The 23,365-nt window shown below is 43.7% G+C and overlaps 1 protein-coding gene across 2 annotated transcripts in view; it reads left to right on the top strand.

The window, feature by feature from the left end:
• Positions 1-23,365, top strand: part of RUNX1 (RUNX family transcription factor 1) — a 176,103-nt gene that overhangs the window by 121,803 nt on the left and 30,935 nt on the right. Inside the window, exons 5-6 of one of the 2 annotated variants that reach the window (XM_064471344.1) lie at positions 1,336-1,440; positions 19,167-19,358. In XM_064471344.1, the coding sequence (XP_064327414.1) occupies positions 1,336-1,440; positions 19,167-19,358 (297 nt within the window). The remainder of the gene's footprint in view (positions 1-1,335; positions 1,441-19,166; positions 19,359-23,365) is intronic. The other variant, XM_064471354.1, reaches the window with a different exon arrangement.

Raw genomic sequence — 23,365 nt, 5'->3', positions numbered from 1 at the left:
AGCAGGAACTGCATTAAGAGAAGTATTGAATTGCAAGTGAATGTGCATAGGGAGGGGGGAAATACTGCTGCCAGAGGCAGGCTTTATATTTACATTTATATTTAAATTTATACTTATTTATATAGATAAAAGAAGCAAACAATAAAAATGGTAAGTCTTAGAAGGAAAGAAACTCAGCAGGGCTGGAGCCAAGTGGTAAAATGAAGCAGGCAGATCTATATGGGAGAGCCTGCACAGCATGGGCCCAAAGGAGGAGAACCTCAATTTTTGTACAGCAGTTCCTGGTTACCTAACTTGGGGTGATGTCCCTTGATGTCTCTTACTGATAACAAAGATTCCTGTCAGTATCTGAGTCCTTCGTGATGCTGAGATAACTATGCTAAACCTGCTGACAGGCAATGTTTTTTCTGTTGCCCAGGCCAAAGCCACAATGAATGTATATATGAGGCCTTATCAAAGATGCAGAATGTTACTTTTGTTATTTAAAAAATGCCTGAAGTAAATGCTGGCATTGGCCCAAAGCCAATCCAGGGGTAGCACGATCTGAAGGCATTGCAGTCACAAGTGGATACAAAACTCTCCCCAGCAGCCATCAAAACTAGTATTTTTCCCAACTTAGAGCTGTGGCACACACATAAAAATTGTAAAAAGGCTTTCACAGTTTTCTTACTGAATAATAGAGAAACTAAGCATAATGCTCTGCTATGTCTTCATAAAATGTTTTAATTCTCTGTGGACAAGCTGTAGGGATTTTTTTATTATTATTTTTTCCATTCCCTTGTTTCTTGGCATTGCAGTAGCAGATTATTTTTAAAGGGTTCTGGTTCACAATATGGAATTGATCTAATGCTAGCTTCAACCACAAAGCGTGGGATTTTACAATCTGCCTGGGGGATCTGAGCACCCACTTCTCTTTAATTTTAACAAGCGCTGTTGATCAGATTCCCTTGGCAGTTTTGGAAGAGTCAACCACAATTTCTAAGCCTCTCTGAACTAACACCCTTTAGAAAGTACAGATAACGTACCAGCAGTCATGTAGATCAGATAAACTCTAACTGTTAGGGGTAACCTCCTTTTTTTACAAGCAAAGTGTAGATCATTTAAATATAAATTAATTTTTTTTTTTCTGAAAGCTTTGAGCAGTTGCCAAAGAGGGAATGCATCCAGCACCAGGCAGTTGTGAGGTTATACACCCTGCTCTCTGGGGTGTATCTGTCTTCAGATACAGACAACTAAAATGTATTAATGTGATTTGGTGTGTTTGAGTGCTATCTGAAATGAGGAGTACACCTTTTCTCAGCACATATGCTCAGTAACACTTTCTTCCTGTTGCAGGGAAAAGCTTCACGCTGACTATCACGGTTTTCACGAATCCACCACAAGTAGCCACATACCACAGAGCCATCAAGATTACGGTGGACGGACCTCGTGAACCCAGAAGTAAGTGAGCTAATGACAGCATTTGCAGAAGGCTAAGTTGGTGGTTTCTTATAGGGGTTCATCACCAGCCTCATGGAATGCAGCAATATCCAATGCATTGGAACAGTGGGTTTTAAGCCAATGCTATCCTATGAATGGTTTTAATCATGCCTTCCTGAAGCCTTATTTTTCACGGGTGTCAAGCTGATGTAGAATATGACTTGCATTGGATTTCTAAAGTGTCTACCCAGGGATGACTTGGATCGTACCCAAAAGCTGACAGAAGGGATGCTGGTAAAAGGTGGGCAGCGTATACCTTACGCATCATTTCTTGCTAGTCTTGCCTTTCAGATGTTAGGAGGATTTTAAAGCATTGGAAACCAATATGTCATTGATCTAGCTTCTCACGGTCAGCCACCCTGCAAAAATAAAGAAATGCCTGAGAGAGGACACCGGCTTGCTGCCTTGTGGAGTTCACTGTACCTCATGCTATCGTATAGCTTAGGAGCACCCATTTTCACAGACAGCCAATCTTTCCTCTTTTTTTAGTTTCTTTTTTTAAGAATCAATTACCAGGAGGAATTGGATTGTTTGATATCTCCAGGGGAATACCTGCACCTTTCACGCAGGTGGTTGGTTTGTTCGGGTGGCGAGGGCAGGCTGTTTTGTCTGCGGGGTGACGTGAAGGTGGAGTAGATCTGCAAGTGTAGATGCTTCTGCCTCTGCTACACCGCCTGTTACCAGAGGCAATCATTAATCTCAGTCGCTAGCCCGAATGGGGCATTTTCATATTTTTATTGAAATGCCCTGATGTAAAATGAGGTTTGTGGTTAGTTTCTTGCACTCCTCCCTCACTTGGCATGAGTTCTGGCTGTTGCTTAAGTGGAATTGTCCCGGGAGAAGAGAGGAGCAGTCTTCAAACACCCACTAGAGAATAAGACTCGCAGCTCGGGATTGCTTAAATGAGGCGCGGAAAGAAAAGAAAGGTTTGAAACTTCAACTAAAAGAGCTTAGAAAACTCATGTCTTGCCTGTGCGTTCTCTTCTCAAGCCTTCATTTGCCTGAGTTGCATCATGATGCTCTATGCATTTAGTGGAAAAATGTGACCTATATTTTTTGGATTTGAGGACAGACTTCAAAATAAATACTGCTATTGGGGTAAGGCTTCTTATTTAGTTTGTTTGTTTTCTTTTTTAAATTGTGGTTGAATTGTCCCTGAAAAATATCCCAGGTGAACCAGGCAGCTGTGCACATAGAAAAGGTATTTGTATATGCAAGTTCCAGATTTGCATATGCAATTACCTGGGCATGTTCCTGGTTTGCAGACAACAAATAAGCTTTAGATTTTTGAATATGAGTCTGCTAGAATGGTAAGAAACAGAATAATCCTGCAGGCATACCTACTGTTTTAAATCAATTCTTCAGTTGGTATAATAGTTAATATTTAATAAGGGTCTACATTTTAAAAAGGAAGTAGAGATATAATACATACTGAAGCAACATGTACATTCCCAACTCAAATGTATGTAAAAGCTTCCTTGTAAATAATTTCACTTTGTCGTAGGCAAATCAGCTGCATAGTGGAGGAGGCTTTATGCGTGCCAAGAGAAGAGGTCAGACTCCCTCTGCCGTAGGAATGCACAGCTCCCTTTATCGCTAAGTCATTTGTGATGCAGCGAAGAAGGGATTATACTCCTTTCATTTGTAAGAGGGCTGCAAAGTCCTTTGGTTTGACTTCTTACCAAGGGTTTCTGAATCGCAGCGGCTATTGCGCTCAGTCTGGTATCTCCTCTCTTCTTTATACCTTTGACTGAGATACGGATTGGCCTGAAGAGATACACCATGGACTGTGAAGGAAAAAAGAAGTGGTACCCAGTGCATTCTCCATTCTGAGACAGTTCTGGTGGGTTTGGGCTATACGTTTATTTTTCTATACTCTCGCTTGGCGGATCTATCCTATTTTGCATTGGTTCAATCAGATCAGTTACATGTGTAGCCTGTACAAAAATAGATTGCAGGGCTGTTACCTGCACAAACTCACATACAGGATTTGTGGTTATACATACCGAAACATGCACACTGTGTACTGGAGGGAATTAAAATTATATAGGCCTTCTTGTATTGAGACTAGAATCAAAATAAAAAATGCTAGATTATAGTGTTCCTAGTTTCAGTAATCGATATTTGGAAACGTTTATGCTTACAGATCCATGACTCACTTGCTCGCTTGAGCTAAAGGAATTACAGAAATACTGAGATGTCTTTTCTAAGATGTCCCAACTCAAAAGAGATCCATGGAATATAGTAATGGGAAGAAAATTAGATACTGCTGCCTTACAGAGATCTAGAAAAAACATTTGGAAGTTGAAAACCACCTCCAGCAACAGTTTTTCATCCATTTACTTTAGAATGATTCTCTCAAGAAATGCTGGAAGGTAAGGGGCCATTTCTGCAGATGGAGGTCACCCGAGGCAAAGGACAGAACTTCACACCAGGATGATTTTTAGTGAACTTTATAGGACATAGAAATACCATTTAAAAAAAACTTTTAAGATTTAATAACTTAAGAAATAATAGAACCATTTTCTTTTGTCTTCAGAGAATGACAGACCAAGAGCAGTTTGTGAGGCAGAATTGGACTGGTTCTCAAAGTGGGGTTTTTTAATGCGAAAGGACAGCCTCTTCAACTAGACCTGCTTGGGGAAAAAACTTAAAAATTACTACAAAGCAGGATTTGAAGCCATTTTTGGAAAACAGAAGAATACTCAGACCAAAGGCTCGAAAAGCACAGACTTTTTGGCTCACTGTGATGTGTGGAGGTGTCACAATAGGTGATGATAACATGGTGTCTGTTATCACACATGCACACCTTCACTCTCTGCACAAAGTTCTGCAGACTTAGGGTTCTTGCACATCACGTTGTACATTTGGTCGCAGTTATTGTGATGGCCAGGTCTTTGCCTAGCAGCATATTTGCCTATGTAATAACCAGATTTGCATTTACAACTATGATATTTACTCTTGTGCAGGACTTACACCGTTGTCCTTTTTTTTCTGTCTGTGCCTATCCAGACTATACTTCCCATCACATTGTCATGGCTTGTAGAGAGATCCAAGGTACTTAAGAATCTGGCTTTTCCTCCTCTTTTGAATTTAGGATTATCATTCTCCAGCTTTAACTAAATGCTTATTTTCAAAATTTTTTAGAAAAAAGAAATAATACTGCACTGTCAGGGAGAAGGGCAAGATGACCTAACCCATCATTTTCTTCTCCAACTTCTATGATTCTATGATTCATAAAGCAATTTATGTTTTTATGAGCTAAGTCCATGGGGAAAATCATTAGCAGTAACCAGATCAAGAGTAGTGCTCCTGATGAAAATACTTTTGGTTAGGAAACTTGGTAGAAATAATATGACTCTTAAATTAATATTTCCCTTAGGTCATTTGACCTACTGTGTACATCTGCTGAAAAATTAGGCTTTTCTTCTTTTGACTGCTTTTCTGTTTTTCTCATTGAATTGTTCTAACCTACATAGCTCTGAAAAATTCACTAATGGACTAGGTGCCTGCGAACAAGCGCAAAAGGAAAAGGCTACACGGGTTTAGCCCCAGTGGGCCTGAGAAGTCCAAGGTTAAGCTGGGCATTAAATGTGATTATCCCATATTGGATCTGTGGTTTTCCCAAATACTTTTTTGGCATCCTTATATCAAAGGGCAGGATGCTAGGGAGTGGAGAGAGAGAGAATAATATTGCTGAGCAGGATTTGAGAAGGCACTTAGAAAGCTGCTGGCCCAAGAAGTGCCTTTTTAGGGACGGAAATTTCCTTTTGTCTCCTGGCAAAGCTAGCTGTAGGGGGGTATATCTTTGCTCAGCTGCAGTTAAGGTCACCCTCAGACCCTGATCTGAAGTGGTCCCACCTCACTTGTAAGGTTCAAGGAAAGCTCAATGGCCTGTAGCTGTTCTGAAGGAAATCTTCAAACACCCCCTTGCCCAGTCTGAGGTCTTTTTTAGGGAATCCCCAAGGGCTAGTGGTGCTAAGTGTACCTGGTCTGCTTATCCTTTCCCCTGCCCCACCCAGCCTTTGCCCACAGACTTTAGACTTCCAGAGTGGCTTCTGGAAGGAGAGCTGGCAGACTGTGAGGGGCTGGCATCCCATATCCCGTGCCAGAAGCAAGGAAGACTCTGCACATGTCGGGCTGGGGAGGGATGATTCTGAGGGTTTCACATCACTTCTATCTTCAACCTTTCATGCAAGGAAAAGCCAAATAGTTCTCCAAGAAACATTTTCATCTCAGTGAGCTGAAATAATACTAAATGCCTTCACTTTTTTTTGCTTTCTGCTGCAAGTGCCTCCATCTGTTGGAAACTGAGACTAACATGTACCAACAAACAGTTTAATAACCATGAAAAAAGGAATCATCGTGTCATTGGAATAGACCCTCCATATAAATTTCAGTGGTGGCTTTTCAGATACCTCCATTCACCTGGAGACTTACAGTGCCCCAAATTACTTAGCAGAAAATGCCTAGAAGAAAAGGTGGTGTTTACAAGTCAATTGTCTATATAACAGAAATGAAACAGGGACTCTTTCTTCCTTTGCTAGCACTAGCTGCGTGCTCCACAGCACATCACATCACCCTCCCAGTATCACAATCCAGCTTTGCTAATTGCTTTTTAAAAAATCTTGGCTAAGGTACTTGCCCCTGAGAGCTTCCAATCTAAATAGACTGCGTACAGACAAAAGAAAGGGTTGGCTGCAAGAAAGGCCGACGGTTGCACACTGCCCAGTCTGTACCTGTGTGTTTGTGTCCCCACGTCCTATTGTCTGGGTGACACTGACGTGGGTGGAATAGTCCTTAAATTACGGGTGCACTCTGGGGACATATGTAGTTGGCTTGGGCAACGGTTATATGCAAGCGTGCAGCAGCTGGGGAAAGTTACAAAACATCACTAGCTCAAGCTCACACAACGTGACTTTATGTGTTGCTGTCTCTAAAGGGGTACTGGTAGGTAGAGGATCACTGTTGGTTTCCTTTCTCTGTGTGTGTGTCTCATCGAAGGATGGACAAAGAAGAGCAAATTAATCCATTTAAATAAAATAAAGTGGTATATTATTGCAAGGGCATGCTTGCAGACCAAAGGAGCTGGTTTTGAACAGGCAGAACAGTCCTAGCAGCTCCCCAGCAGCCAGGCCATCTCCACTGTCCCCCAGAGCGGCAAGGGAACAACAGCCTAAAATGTACATTCTGCGGTTAGGCACATCTCCCCCCGCTGTGAAAGCTGTGCATGCCACCAGCCCATTTTTCATAATGAAAGTACACAAAGAGCGAAAGAGCAGAGAGCAGTTTGTCCCTTTGTGACTTGTGTTTTCTGAAGAAAAGTGAAGAGTGAGGGGGAAATCGGTCTGTTTCCATTATGCACGCACTTTCACACAACTACCCTGAATTACTCCAGCAATATAGCATTGGGCCTTCTGGCTTAACACAGGACCGTATAGCACGGGAGCATCACATAGCATAGGACCACCTGACACTGGATGTTAAAAGTTCGGCTGCAGAACAGGACCAGGGTCGCATGTCTGGATGCACTCCGCTCTGCAGAGCACCCACGGGCACCTTCGCAGCTCTTGGGTCCCCCATGTCCCAGAAAGACCTCTCTCTGCTTCACATCCCAGCTGCTCAGCAAGCACCTTCTTCTCCACGAGGGGATGGTGGAGCAGCCTCCTTGGGGCAGGGGCAGCTTTGTGCCAGGGTTGGCCCCCTTGTAGTGGCTGGCAGGACTGGCAAAGTACCATCCTGTTGTCTGAGGTCTCAGAGTCCCCTCACCTGGCCACCCTGGGGGGAGGCTGACTGGAAGCAGGAACCTGAAGCAAAACCTATATACATGAGTGGAGACGGAGAGACCCACACACTCAAGCAGTCAGTTTCAGACTGGAAATCATACAGCAGGCATGCTGCCCATAAGCTGAAAAGACCAATGAAAGCAAAGACCAGTAGCTGCTGTAAGTACCCCATTGTAAATATCCCTCAGTGCAGGCAAGATGCAGGCAAGACCTGCCTTGCTACCCACAGCTCCTAAAAACAGTGCCGGTTGTTCTCCATCAGATGTGCAAAGGTTTATGAAATTTATAGGAATGCTTGGCACTTCCTGGTGCAAGAGTGATAGGGGGGTTCCTCTTTGTCCTACTCAATAGGTAGGACCTCAATAGGTTTTTAATATCAGCATCCTTGAGGTTTCATGGTGCGGATGTGTCTTTTCCATCTGGAAAAGATGTAACAGGTTTCTTTCCCCTGGCATTTATCAGTCCCACTGCTGAGTCAGTTAGGAGAGTTGATGTTGGGTGATGTGAGGCAGGGAATTAATTGCTTTAGTTTAATAAAATTGCCAAATACGTGCAATACAAAATCTTGTGTCAAGATTGTTCTTCTGGGAGTGCTCATATATATTTGCTTGCCTAGTTATTTTGCTGATTTTTTTAAAGATACACAGAAGTGTTGAAAAGACAAGTTCCTTCCTCACATAAAGCAGGTAAACAGGAAACCAGAGCTGCTGCAGTGTGGGCTAGGAATGGCAGTAAGACTGACCCAGTCCTATAGAAATTATTTCAATTCCCTGTTTTGAGTCACTCGATCCCACACAACTCTCCTTGAGCCCCCCCCTCCCCCCCCCCCGAATTAGTGTGATTTAAAATTGAGAACAGGTAGGTATTTATTTTTAATTTCTTTCACTTTTTCCATCTTTGTCAATCTTTCAGGTTTTGCACTTCATTGTTATATTGCCTAGGGGTTGAATGGCTACAAAGACGGTGGTGAATATTTTTAAGTGTTTACTTGTATTTGCATGGTGGGATTTTCAAGGGCTATACAGCCTCAGTCTAGCTCTGCTGGAATCAGTGGGCGGGTACTCCGTAACTGTGACAAAATCAGAATTAGTTGAATGTATATTACTTCTGAGAATGCTTCCTATGCAGTCAGTAGGTCTGACTTTCTCCTGTCAGCTGCACTTACCTACAAAGAATTTGTAGCTGTTAAGATCGGTCAACAAGTCTTTTGTGGGGAACCATTTTCCATAGAAATATGCGAAAAGACTGTATAGATGCCACTTGTATTTTGTGTGTGTGTATGTAAAGAAAAGCATTAATATGCAGCACCCTGGGAAGTAGGTTGACTGAAGGGGATATGACTATACACTGGTCCCCACTGAAGACCCTAGTTCACTGACATGCCAAGTGTCCTTCCAGTGAAGTTAGTTGGTGGTGCTCTGAATCAAAGATTTCTGAGTCTGGTTCTTCATCCATCGTGCTTCTTCAGCAAGGACGGACTTTTGAATGGCAATCATTAAACGTTAGTGACTGAAACATTTGTAGCAGCTGCTGGGGCTTTGCATGAGCTGGGGAAGGATGGGCTTGTAGCTCAAATCCCATGTTGCACTTGCCTGCTGTGGTTGTAAGGGTGTCGTATGGCCCTACCCTTTCTAGAAGGAGGTTAGCTAGCAAAGCTGGGCTGGTGGAGCATTGGTCAGCTATCCCACTGTCCCCTCCAGGGTTCACCACCAAATACCTACCACACTACTGTCAGATGAGAAAGTTTACTGCAGGGGTGGAGGGATTGGCTGAAGGGCAGCAGGACTCGATTACACACAACCTTTGCAACCTGCTTCCTTCACCCTGCTCTGCAGGAGGTGGGAGAGAGGGGGCTTTCTCTTCCTCAGGCTCCTAAGGGACCTGGCAGAAGGTGGAAGGAAATTTTCACCCTGTCTGGAGTGGTCAGACACTCCCATTTGCCAAGCAAACTTCTGGCAGTGCAGGACCTTTTCTGAAGCCTCTGTTTTTAAGGAGTTGCCTTACTTACGGGTTTACCAAAACAACACCCGTCTAAAAGAAAGGCTATATGAAGCTGTGTGGCACTTCCAGTGAACAGCCCTTTCTTCTCGGAATATAACTGGAAGGGGTGAAAACTCATCCGTGCTGCAGTCCCTCCCAGCTTCACCTGCCCTGGATTACCAGAAGGTGCAGCAGTTTCCTCCTTTCAGGCCCAAACAAAAACACTGCAGGATTTTGCTTCATCCTCTGTCACCCATTATGAAGAATGTAGAAAGGACTTTTGCTCTGCATCTCCATTTGTGCCCTTTGTCTGCTGCAATTGGGAATTGTAATGAGTAAATGCATTTTCTATTAGTGTTAATGAGAAATCTTGGTCAGACTGTTCCTATGTCAGTTCTGCACAGGTCTGTGCAAAGCGTGAGGGAGAGCAATGCTCGGGAGAAGCCATCTCGACTCTTCTGAACCATAAGAGAAAGGGTTGTCTGTTGTATGAGGGCACAATGTGCTTGTTAATACCTAAAACACATCCTAGAGAGAAGGAAGGATGGAAACATCTTCCTTGCCTTCTTTAATTGTGGAACAGATAAGGAACAGCTTGTAAAAATGGGTGGAGACACAAGAAAGAATTTAAGCAGGCACAAATGAAAAGTTGATATATTTCTTTTTATTTTCTTTTCATAGCACCCAACCTTTATTCTTCCCTTGCAGAGTGTTATATTTGAGTCCCTTATGCACAACATGCACCAGGCCATCTCCTCAAGGCTGACCAGTTCAGAAAATCCAGGCTGTGTCATAACCTTAGCACATAAAGCTGCAGAAAAATTTAGGTGACAGTGTTGATTTAATTATTAAGGATTCTGTTTGTCTGAGTCTGTCTGCCTCTCCTACCTACACCCTGCATTATGGGCTGTTCTTCATTACCTGCTCTACCTATCTTCGCAATCTAGCCGCAAACAGTTTTGGTTGACCACACCACTTCCCTCTTGAAAGTTAATACTGTTTGACTCATTCTGTACTGCTAACACCAAGCCAAAGAAAACAAGCCAAAGAATAACCTGCTTGTATGCAGTTTGGAAACTTCTCAGAGGCCCTGCTTTCAAAATGTTATACAGTAGCTTACTATATCTCTCTGCAGCTGCAAAGAAAATGAGGAAAGCAAAAAATGGTTCAAGAACCTAAAATAGAGACTAGACAGAACCACATGAAATTTATGAGCTTTCAGTGAACTGCAGTCTTGTGTAGGCACAATGGAGCATTAGTACAGAGGAGGGACTTCTAAGTAACCTACAGATTAAAATATTGAAACTCTTTTTTTTTGAAAAACAGGTATTTTCAACTATTGTGTGGAAACACCAGTTACCGGACTTGGTAAAAGCAAAGGTCTTTAGTTCAAGGGAAGCGCGTAGCCAGCTAGATACTTTTTTTGGACAGGAGCAAATATTTTTGCAAGTCATCAAATGCTAAATGGTCAATATCCATGGGGGGTAAATTTACTTTTGTGTTGCCAAATTTCCCTGGTTTACATAAACAGTGAGCCACAGGACTTGACTTTTAAGTTGCAGGTCCTTTGTTCAACTCTGGCTGAGGCTGAATGATGAAGACCTTTCACTGTCTAGAGATATTTCAGTGGGCTGATGAAATGGGTTTCTGTCCAAGCTATTTCTCTGACCTCCAATATGTGATGTTTGTGCGACCCACTTTCCCATTCATTTGTCCTCTCAGAGGCACTGCAAAGGTGGCAAATGCTATCATCCCTCGCTTTTCCCGCTCAGGCTGAGGGAGAGGGTCCAGATTCATCCCACCTAAGCTTATGCATTTGATTAAGGTGTCTGAATTAGGAGCCTGGTCCCCTGTTTTCAGCAGAGAGACAACCTTCTCCCAAGGGCTGCTCAAATGGGAGCTCAGTCCTTGCTGCCTGAGCCTTGTGTTTCTGCAGCTTTTCTTTGGACAGAGGTGTCTTTTTGTGCCTGTATTTTTCTTGGTTGCTTGTTGAGCTGTTGGTTGGCTGGTTGTGCCTCATTCTGCACCTACTCTCTCATACATATCTGCAACTATGATGTCTCAGCCCATGGCTGGAGGGTATTCTTATGGCGGTTTGTACGTGTGGGAAGATGCAAACTATAAAGAAACAAAAGAGGCTTTTGGCAATGCGATGCTTAAGTTGGGAGTCATTCAAACTTTGTCAAGGAGTCAGGATTTTTAAAGGATATACATTGACATCGGGAAAGGGAAAAGAAAGCGAAGGGTATAATTTTGCAGACTAATTTAACTTTCATGAACAATCTCTTCCCTCCAAACTCCTAACGCTTGGTTCCCTTACTTTTACTTTGCTGTCATGACCTAATTCCTGGGGTGAACCCACAGAATAATTGCACTTCCCTGACAGAAGCAGAGGACACATACATGTCAGGTTCACCAGAATTTTTGGTGGGGGGAAAGGAAGCATATTTACTGCCTTGCAAAAATTGTCAAGATTGCTTTTTCTGTCTGTGGTACGTCAGGGTAGACATGAGGGTTTTCATATATTTGTCAGGAGGCAGGGAGAGGGCCGGAGGGATGCGGCCCAGAGGAGCCCGTAGTCTTGCAGGCAGCATGCTGGCTGGAGCGAGGGAGACCAGCAGCCTCCGCTTGTCCCTTTTCCTGGAGACATTCCCTGCTGGAGATCTCCTGATGTAGCTGGATAGCGGATCAGTGATGAAAAGGGCTTCCAGCCTGCAATTAGGGCACTCACCTAGAAAAAAGGAAACTGAAGTTTTTTTCCTAGTATAGACCATGAAGAGGGCCTTGATCCGGACTCTCCCGCCTGCTCTTGTTTGTTCCGGGGCAGGACTCCCTCTATCCGCAAATTTTGCTCTACCTATAGCATCTGTTTGTGTCGGTTTTTTTAAAAGCACTGATTTTAAAAAGAAGAGGTAAGAGGAAAAATATTACCAAAATATTGTTTAACTACTGTTAAAACACATAGGAAAAAAATGCACCAGCTGCTCAGGGTGCATGTCGTTACAGTAGGCTGACTAGACCTCCAACAGAGGTGCAAGAAGCTACCTGGGGTTTCCCCCAGGCAAAGTGGGGAGTTACCAGAGAGCAGGGAACCTGCTCTGTAACTCTCTGTTCACCTTGTTCGTATCAGTGGACACATGTTCAACACACAGCCAGATTGGATCACCTGGTGGAAAAAAGTAAATGCTCAGCAAAGGATCATACCTGAAATGCCTCCTGTGTCTGCAGTTACTCACAGTAACAAGCAGATTTTTCCCTAGAGACACAGAAAGGGTGAGGTTTGCCAGGGAGCTGATAGGAGAACTGCATCTGGAAGGGCTTCCCAGTGTCAGTCTGTCCATGCTCGGCATTGCTTGGCATTTTTCTTCTGAAGGGTGGCTGGATGTCAGCCTGGTCATTGACTCACATAATATCCAGCCTCATTCACACGTTTCCCAGCACCTCGTGCCTACGGTCAGGTTGGGACTGATGACCAGCACTGATTCTGCTGGTAATTACAGACACAACACAAAAACATTTAGCATAATATCCTGTCTACTATGATGTTCCTTCTGTCTGGAAAGAAGGCTTGTGTTGTACAGTGCTTAAGAAAAACAGCAAAAAAAATATAATTAATGATGAGTCTACTCAAAGCTCTGACTACCGTCACCATTATTTTTCCTCACCACAGCAGTAAGATTTTTAACTGAGGAAAGAGAAAATATCCTACAGCATGTCTAATTCAGTTTTTAGGAACTTTTTACATTATATTTTTAAGACTGTACAAGAGGTTGGTGAGCTCCGATGCTGTCCTGTACTGATCCTTCTAATGCCTAAGTGCATTATAAGACTTTTCCGAGTGATGGAGGCTAGAGAGGAAACCACTCTACAGACTGGTTTTATTTTCAAGCGTGATTTCCTAGACGCCCATGGGCTGCCGTGTAACAGTTGTTAGTGCCTTATGCTAAGCATGTGCATACAACTCTGCAGGATCAAGTCAGATCTGTTTGAAAACACACCAAACGGTGTCCTAGTAAAGCTATACTACTTGCTCTTTCTGTGCAGATAGGAAATCAGGGAAAAGGAGTGTGCAAAGTATTTTATACCTGGGATATCTGGCACATAGAAAAATATTAGTGGTTTATGCACTTAAGGCACTATTTCTATTTTTAGCAAAAAATGCTTATTTTACAAGCAGAATAGCTGATTTTCCAGCATTTGTAATTCCCAGCTTTTTAGTAATATAGAAGCACTATGCTTTAATTAACTTTTGTTTAGAAGAATATAATATTTTTTGCACTAAAGATAGTGTACTCACTTCCTAGAACAATGTGAAAGAGTATATTTTCTTCTCATCCTTCACTATGTACAAAATAATTGGATTTATTTTAGCTCCATGGCACAAAACAATGTTTACCACTTTATTAGCTAGACACAATGAAACATGGCTTATTTTCTACCCCACTAGAGCTGGAGCCAAACCAAAGCCCTGAACACAAACAGCCCTGAAAAGAGGAGATGCTTGGATCGAGGTCCAACGTGGTTCCAAAGCAGCCATCTTTCGTTAAACCAAAGCATCGGGTCTCATCAGTCACTCCCTACTTCAGCAAAGTCTGGCCAGATGCTGTATTTTCCTGTGTATAACCCACTTTTTGGGCGTGAAAGGTTTCCATTGCCACCTGGGAAAAGGGGACGGGGGCAAAGGAGAGAGGGGGAGGTATCCCGCTCCCCTTGGAGAGAAAGGGTTCTGCTTAATTAAACTCCATTTATACTATCTCCACGCAAGTACAACCTGCTCATTTTGGGCAGAAAACTTGTGGATAATACACATGAAAACCGGTGGCACTTCTGTTTGGGTCTGCCTCTAGCCAGGGTGCTCAGCAGCCGTGAGCCAGTGAGTCTCCCTCAGACACCTGGTTCCCCAAGCCCAATCTTTTGTGGGCGTTAATACCTCCCAGTGCACAAGCTCCAAATAGTCAGATTTGTGAGTGAATGACAGCAAGTGACAGGAGAGTGTAGTCATCCTGTGACTTGATTAAAAGAAAAAAAAAAATGTCCATTAATCCATTCCAGCAGCGTTTACTTGTAAAACAGTCCTGGGTACCCACAGGAATTTTAGTAGCTTCAGCTGGCAGAATGAGAGTACCGACGGCCTCATGCCTTTCCTTAGCCTCTGTTTTACCTGCTTCTCCCCCTCGGAACCTGAAAGGCATCTAGTGACACTTTTAAAAACTCAGCTAAAAGTGAAGCAATGGGACACCAGGCACGTCAAGGCAGCCCGGAGCGCTGCTGTCGTCTCCGTGGGGCTGGCTGCAGCGTGAAACCCAGACTGAGCAACCATTCCCAACGAGTGCCCGATGTGAACAAAAACGGGGGCTGCCAAGGCACTTTGTTCTTGGATCCACATCCAAGCCCCACATCCAGAGCCCCAACCAGATGGCTGCAGGCCAAGCTGAGTGCTCCACAGTCTCTTAAAGTCTATAAAACTGCGTTTCCCTCCCATTAAGAGGGAAAGCACTTTCATGTTGTGTTGCTGTAAAAGTATCGGAAAAGCTAATGTTTTCTCTGCCCTCTTTGCTTAATATTCTGTGTAAAAAAATCCACCTGGCCTCACCGAGACAGTATTTGAAAGGGATAAGTTAAGAAAAAGTCCAAAAGCCCCCAAAACCTGGGTTTAGCCAAGTAGGCTGTATGTCCTATTTATTCCAGTGTCTCAAACACTGACCCTGCAACCCAAGGACAAAGAAGTTGCCTGTTTTTTTCCTCTGATAGTACCTGCAAATTGATGCTTGACAAAAAGGAGGATGTGGGGAGAGAAAGAGGACTGTGGTGCTGTCTCATGGCAAGCCATCACTCTCCGTGAGCTCTGGGCCAAGGTCTTCATTCAACAGCTGGATGTTTGGTTGGCTTCCATTAAGTCCCATCTGATTTGCAAAATTTTCGTGGCAGATCCTTGTGGCCAAACTGCCACCTCAGCAGAGCCGCACCAGTTTCCAAGCGACTTCCTGCTTCTCTTTTTCATCCTGCATCACACTGCTCTCCTGCGAAGGGGAAGCCTGAGCTTGTGGTCATTGCACTGAGCTGGGAGGTGAGCATCTGCCACAGGGTCACCGCCTGACCACGGGCAAGTCACCTCACTTCTCTGTCATTCAGTTTTCCACTTATAAAAGGAGGATAATAATAGTCCTGGGCTTTACAGGGGTGAACTGAGGATAACTTGCCTGCTCTTTAAGCAAGGTGTTTAGAGGATAACTTCAAAGTAAAGCTAATAAACAAGAAAATACAAGTCACCCTAGCAAAACTCTGCCTGTGCATTTATAGTGGCTTGGGAAAACCATTTATATTTGTTACATTTTTCTGACACAGTTCTTTACTTTCCTGCTGCAGACTTTCATGCAAAACAGGTTCTGTGCTGTTACCTGCAGCAGTCAGCAAGGGAGAAAAGGTGAAATAGCTCTTCTGCTTGGGGAGAAAAAAGCCACTTCTGGAGCTACATCTTGAGGTGACTATTGCCTGACGTTGTTTCTAGGTAGTTCCCACCAAAAATTACAACATATGGATGAAACCAACAGCAGAGTTCCCCTCAGAAGGAACCTGCTGGCACTGTTTTTTTCCTCCCTGAATACGCTGACACGAGTGGGATTTCCACAAGCCCAAGGGATGAAGCAGCTCTCACGTTCAGCAGGATGACCTGGGCTGGGGTGGGGGGTGGTCCAGGAGTTTTGCCTGGTGGATGCGCAGTGGAGACATGCAGAGATACTCCCATCAGCTTGAAGGAGCTGGCCTGGGATCAGGGTGCCCTGCGGTGACCTTGGGAGGATGCTGTGCCTGGGTTAATTTGCCCTGCTTGCTGGCTGCGAGCTGGGTTGTTCAGAGCAAGCTCGGGTTTGTCTGCTGTGCCCGGCATTGTGCCAGCTCGACACAAATTTAGTGCCTGAGCTAGATTCAAAGGGGGAAGTTAATTCTTGCCTCACTGGCCTTAATGCAGCCCTTGTCCTGTTGGCTTCAGAGGAACAGCTCACCTCCATGCGAGGCTGCTAGCACACCGGCTTGCGTTGCTGGGATGCTTGGTTTTGTGCCAAGCAGGCAAAACTCCACATGCTGGGAGGGCAGCACCAGGGAGGTAGGAGGAGAAAGTAGGGTAGCAGGAGGTCAAACTTGGCATTGGTGCACTCACTTAAAGCAGGAGATGTCTGAGCGGAATTCAACATTAGGAATAAATTACATTGGGAGGATGGATTTGGAAGGACCTGGCTCTTGGCTCTGCAAGCCCTGGGTTCAGCTTGCTGAAGCTTAAAATAATCCAAATATATGAGGTATTTTACACATCTTGTAAGACTCCACGTGTTTGCGTTCAAGTCCAGCGTTAGAAGCCCAAGGCATGAGGCAGCATCCAGCTTTGCACTGCTGACAGATGAAGCGTTTGCTCTTGACCAACCAGAATGTCAGATAGAAGTCTTTTTCATCTTTCTTCTCTCCTCCTCTCCCTTTTTTTCTTTCTTTTTTTTTTTTTTTTGAAGCTTAATGGGACTCTTTAATGATGAAACCACTACTATATAATATGTCTTTTTATATTTTAATTCCCCTTCCCCCCCCATCTTGGGATAATTTACAGCACAGTGTGGAATCTGAGACAGTTCAAGCTGTGCCAAAGGGCCTGGCAACAGGAAGAAACGCTGAGCCACTGCGATTTGGAATCATAATACAAGTTATAAAATTTAATTTTAGAAATGCAGCTACTGGGAACTGCTTTTAAATGCACATTTTCTTTTTAGTGCATAAAATGGTCCTGTGTCTTGACTGAGCTGTTAGGGTGGCTTGAAAGAGTGCTCTGTAGAGTAAGGGGTATACAGAGCTCTTCAGAGCTCTTTTGCCACCTATTCACTGATACTCAAAATTGGAAGCTGGATGTTTATGAATGTTTATGCATTAAATACTACAGGGATATGTGGAATAGAGCAAGGTGGACTATTTTCAGGAGTTTTGTACCAGTCTGTTTCACTGCTGTAGACGTGAGTTGAGAGAAGTCTCACCATAGGAACAGCACTGGCCACCTCCTTGAGGGGAGGATGGAGATGCAAAGAAAGCTGCAGAAGGCAACTCTTCACGACAAGAAAATGAAAATTGGGAGCAGATAGAGAGCAAACTATGGTGTTCAGCAGAAACCAAGTATAAAGCCTCCTTCTTCAAGAGAAAAAGTAGAAAAAAATATGTTTGACCACTGTGCTCGATTTGACATGCATTCCCGTCAGGGTAACAGTGCCCTACAGGAAGAAAGGGGAAGGGATATGCTGCAAAGATTCACGAGGCAGCTCATTTCATGAGACAAATGCAAAGGGCAAAAATGGGATTGGGTTTGGGGGAAAAGGCAGAGCGATGACATTCACTGCTCCACAAGAAGGTCCCCAAGCAGAAGGTACAAAAATTACATTTTGGGAGCTGGGGATCCTCCTCCATTAACTAAATACAGGTGGGTTGAGGATATTTTCTCATGGAGTCATTGCAGTTAGTATCTTGCCCTCCATTTGCAAAGAGCGCCTTTGAAAGGACAACCTGTGTGCCAGCAACTGCTTTTGGGCTTTCTGCTGAAAGGCTGTTTACTGTGATCTTTAAGAAGAAAAAGCCCTATTGGGGGAAGAGGGAATATTTCAAAGGAAAGTTTTGATTCCACCTCGTTGGGATCATTGCTGAACCATCTCGTTTCAGACATTTCGCTATACACAGGTCTGCTAGGGAGGTTTCCGTTTCAGCCCCAAACTGTAATGTCAGCAGCCTTCCAGGGTAAGATACCCACTTTTTAATATCTCATAGGGCTGGAAACCAATGGACACAAGAGTGGTTTGCAAGGTGGTGGCAGTGCCACCTCCTCTTAAGGTTAACTCTTAAGAGGGTGGGAAGAGAATCTAAAATTTGAGCTTTTGTCCTGGCTGCTGGAGAAGCAAGTGCTCCAGCAGATGAGACGCCCCTCTTGTATGCTCTGTGTGCAGTCTTTGTGGTGGCACATTGATACACAAAGGATCCCAGAGCAGAGAGCAGCCACAGGCAACAGTTAGAAGTGCATTACCTTAGTCCTTGTGTACCACTTGTTGCTGCTAGCTAAGGCTTATCTTGAAACCAGTCCTGCCCATGATGAGATATGTCTCTGCCCTTCCAGCTGTATCTGAATGTGCCTCAATGCTGCACTGGAGCTGGGCCTCTCCAGCGCCTTCCTTGCCCTTTCCCAGACCCGCAGGGCCACAGCACCGGAGCTTCATGGGGACCAGGCTCCAAGGGATGCCCTGGGGAGTGCTGGCCAAGTCCACTGTGCACTGGCCGATGCTGTAATGTCAGCATGTACTGTCTTATAGTTGGACGTCTGGTGGGACCTCATGTTTTTGAAGCTCCTGATGCCACTAAGAGAGACTTCACTATTCCAATTGCAATTCTGCCAGCTTGTGGTGTTTCTTTCCTATTTCTGTCTGTAAATTACAAAAGCATTCAAAAATGGGATTTGTTTGGATTTGTTATTTTATACCTCCATAATTCTTGTCTAATTATGGTACCTTATGACAACCTGGGATCAAATTTTTCATTAGTGCAGGTTTAGCACAGGGACCACTAGAAGTTCCTCCTTTTATTCACCTTTGCAGACCATCTTTTTAAAAATGCCTCCTCTCCTAGTGTGAGATGTAAGAAGGCACTGCGATTTTCAGTGGGTCTGGTTCTTTAGACTAGGCCATGTCTCGGGCTGCCCCACGATACGGTTACAATGCATGACTTGCTTGTGTCTCCTGTTCTTGCAGAGAGGTAGTTTCAGTTTAATTTCAGATGGCCGCTAGCTGGTTAGGTACTTTGCCAGTGGATGAGGGGTTAATAAAAAAAAAAAATAAAAAAGAAAATAAATCAACAGACCTCATGTATCAGTGAGATTTTCTGATCTTTTTCCCCCCCCTCCCACAATAGGACATCGTCAGAAAATAGATGAGCAGACAAAGCCCGGGAGCTTGTCCTTTTCAGAGCGCCTGAGTGAACTGGAGCAGTTGCGTCGTACGGCCATGAGGGTCAGCCCACACCACCCAGCCCCCACACCCAACCCACGAGCCTCCTTGAACCACACCACTGCTTTTAACCCTCAGCCTCAGAGTCAGATTCAGGGTAAGTACCTGAAATCCTCCCCCCGCTCGCCCACCTCCACCCTGCCAGCCTGTGGAGCGTGGGGGCTCGCAGGTGCTGCCCCCTCATCCCTCCAGCTCTTCTGGACTCTCCTTGGCTGCCTTTAATGAATGAGAGCCTTTAATGAGGGAAAGGAGGGGTGGCCTAACATATGTCTGTATTTCTAAAGACCTGACAGATTTTAAGGGGTCCGTACTGCCTTGTCTTCCTGGTGTCAGTACAGCTCATGGTGTTTGTTAACCTCACCTATGGTACCGTTATAGAACAGTAACATCTTGAAAGTTGTTGTTTTCTTGCAAAGGTGCATTATGCGAGGCCTATGTGTAGGTATATTTCCTAATGGATATTTATCAATTACATTGTGTGCTTGACTGAGAGAGAAAAACTGTCAACGCCTCGCTTTGACATTTCCCAGGAAGGCAATAGCAAAGAAAGCTCTGCAAAGTGCTTTTTCCCCTGAAGGCAACCTCATAGTGCTAAGACGTTAATATGGGCAGGCTGGTTTGAGCGTAATTCTGTGGCCAGTGGTTATCCAGTGGGTTTTATTTGAACAAAAACTTGTAAAACGGTGGCTCAGGAGTCCGATTTCCTCTGAGGCTCAGGCTCGGATGGTGCCAATGAAACCAAGTCATCTAGCCTGACATCTTATCTGCCACTTCTAGAGCTGAGTGTGTCCCTGCTAAAATCAGCTCTGTCCCTGGGATCAGCTGGAACTCAGTGAGCAGGGAATCGGGTCACTAAACCGTCAGCTGATACGTGTTTTGCAAAGTATGTGTCAAAATGCAGATTCCTAGTGAGATGCACCTAAAGGGCGGGTGTGGGACACTATTAGTTTTAGCAAATGCTGTTCCTAATGGAGTTTTCCTCTATTCTTCCAGCCAGAATGAAGTGGCGTTAGTGGAGGTTCTCTGCTGGGGTTTTGGGGAGAAATAGTTACCACAAATTGGAATAAGTTCTTTTTTCAGCATTTATTTTTAAAACCAGGGTACTCTTTGTTGCATACAGAAAAGGTTATCGCTTACCTAAGGTAAAACACTTGTTACATCCTTTTATTCGAGGGGTAGGAAGGTCTTTGACTTAATGAAATCTATTGCAAATCTGCTGTTGACTTCACTGCAAGCAGAAGCGGGCGTTCTTAAGAAGCATGGGAAATAAATCAACACATTGCCACGGGCTGTACTGTAGAAAGAGGCAGGCAAAAAGACAGCTGGAAGGACTGCACACCTCCTTCCCTCCCTGGAGCCATGCCAGGTCAGCTCAGATGAGGGATCCAGTCCTGCACCGCTCCCAGCCCCTGGCAGTCCCCTCGTGTAGTTTTCTGATTTGCAGAGCAAACCACACTGGGTTTCTCCTGTACACAGCTCCGTTCCTGTAAAAGAAAAACGCACATATTATTATGGCTACTCAGCAGCCAGCGGCTACGTGGGTGGAGGTATCGGTTGCAGGCTTGCATTCTTCAGCTTCTTGGGAACACTATATGCTTAGCAGGGTATCAGGTTTAACATCAAGTATCCTTCTTCCCTGGTTCCCTGTGAAAGTCCCTTGCTTGTACGACTTCAGAGTGATGGGCTTTTCATGCTCAGCCGGGGATTCAGCCACTCCAGAAATAGTTTTAGTACATTGCTCTGCTTTGCTCTTTGCAAACAAGATTTTACTGTGTTTCACCTGTAGACATAGCTCAGAAAATGGTAGCAATCGAACTGCTAACATTCCCTCATTGATACCCTCCTCTTTGTCTCTCGGGCTGCTTTCTCCCGGTTCCCCTTTTCCTTTGCCTCTGAAATGTGCACATTATCCATTAAGCAACTTGTTGAGACTTGCAGTCACTATCAGTAAAATAAGCCTCAAACTGAAGCCTCCCTCATTTGGGACTGTCTCTGTTGCAGACACCTTTTACTTTCTAGGGCTTGTCTTTTCAGGGTCACGCTATCACAGCAGTGGAAAAGGGCTAGGGTAGGAAGGAGCTCCAGCACCATCATTTTTTCCTCTGTTCAAAGGACGATTGGACATTCTGTGTGACCTCTAGGGAGTCGGGACATTCTCTTTTTTTTTTAATTTTTAATGAGCAGCGCTACATCAGAACGCAGGCCCCCAAAAACGAAACAATTCTCACCTGCTCCATAGCATTGCTATACCTCTCTGCACATCTTTCTTTGTATCTGAAACACTTCTATTGAAACTCTCTCACTGAAGAGTGTACAGGCATATATATTTTATGCCTATGTTTATACAGGCATAAAATAAGGCATAAAAATCCCATACATTGTTAACTTCCAAGCAGTAGCATTAAACTTTGCTTTAACTCACACCAGTATGAATCACGGGCTATTCCTCTATTCATCCAAGTCCAATTATCTTCTTTTAAAAACCCAAACTAACTCAAAATAGACATCTCAGACTACTTCTTGGATTTAAAGGGGCAGGTTGCCATGCCACTAAACCACTGTTTATTTGTTGAGGTTTTCATCTATAAAAGGATTGAGGTTAATTTTAACTTCCTATTTTACCAAGTCTCGAATCTGAGCATAAAGCTGCTTGTGTCATGGATACAAGTCCAAGCAAGTTCAGAGACCATAAATTGCTATAATCGAGTTTTATGCTTCTTTCATATCACAAGGAGGGAGAAAGTACACCTGTTCGTTTAAAAGATCTAACCATAGCCGATTCACAGACTAAAGGAGAACAGAAGGGGAAAAAAAGCTTCCACCACATCACACATGGTTCAAGTTGAAAGATTACTTTGTGCCAGTACCAAGTGTATAATGTCAAAGGATTTGACCTACATGCACAGAGTAAGGAAATTCAGTTAAAGCTCCAAACAGGCCAACACTTCAACCTTAACTCACCTCTCCCTTTGTACAGAGGGGAAAAGAAAATAGACAGAGCCATGCGAGCTGTGCTGGAGAGTTGTTTAAAACATTTAAGTAAGACCCTTGATGAGCATTTAAATCTATATATACAATAACTATAAATATATCTATCTATATATTATGGTTGAGTTTCTTCTAACACCAGCCTGAACCAGATACTAAATACATAATTACTGATTTTACACTGGTTAATGCTTACCAGAGTAGGTAGATCTGTAATTCAAGAGTTTTACATAAATACAAATTTGTACGGTTCTTTAAGAGTATCGTGGTTTTTTCAGGTCCAATAGAAATATTTTAAAAGTCTAAGTTATCAGGCCAATAAGGTATTGTTTTGGAGGCATTATTGTTGAGTTAATAAATTGCATAAACAAATCTCTACCTAGTGGAGTAAGGAATATCATCCAAAGCCATGTGCAATTGAAAAACTTCAATTTTTTTCCAAATTAGCCCAAACAATGTTTTCAGCTGGTGATTTATTAATTACCCATAGGTTAAATAAATAAATGAAATAAAGCTATTTCTTCTGTCTAGGGAAAACAAAAAATCACTGTAATTACTTTAAGCTACATGCTTCTGGGGTTTTTTACGCTTTTATAGACTTAAAAATATCTGAGTTTGCTTGCTTGCTTTTTTCTTTCCTTTTTTTTTTTTTAATTTTGTAACCTTATATGTTAAGTTTCAGCTGGGACCATGCTTTTATGACCAAGTCAAAAATCCCTTGAAACAAGAGGCTGTAATAAAATTGCTAACAGATCTTCAAGCGAAGCAGCAGAATTAGCACCAAGAGCAAAGGAACAGAGATCATTTAAAGATCAGCTCTTTGCCTTAGTACAAAATATAACGACTGAGAGATTATTTTGTTACAAGCCAGCCTTTTGTCTTCCTCCAGGTGCAATACACTTTGTTTAAGAGACATTTCAAGGTCCTTGCTATCGTAATCTCGTTCCACCAAAACCGGCCCAAGTTTATCAGGGTTCCCATGAACCGGGGAAACACAGGAGTGGAGTCAAGGGCGGCGTTTAAGCCTGGGGATTTAAAATGGCTTTGTTCCTGCTATGGCTGTATCCTGCCCCGATTTTTAATATTTCCACTTTTAAATCAGCTTAATAGGCCATA

Source organism: Phalacrocorax carbo, chromosome 1, assembly GCF_963921805.1.
Source record: "Phalacrocorax carbo chromosome 1, bPhaCar2.1, whole genome shotgun sequence".
Taxonomy (NCBI): domain Eukaryota; kingdom Metazoa; phylum Chordata; class Aves; order Suliformes; family Phalacrocoracidae; genus Phalacrocorax; species Phalacrocorax carbo.
The sequence above is the reverse complement of the archived record's forward strand: the minus strand, read 5'-3'. Positions and strand labels throughout refer to the sequence as shown.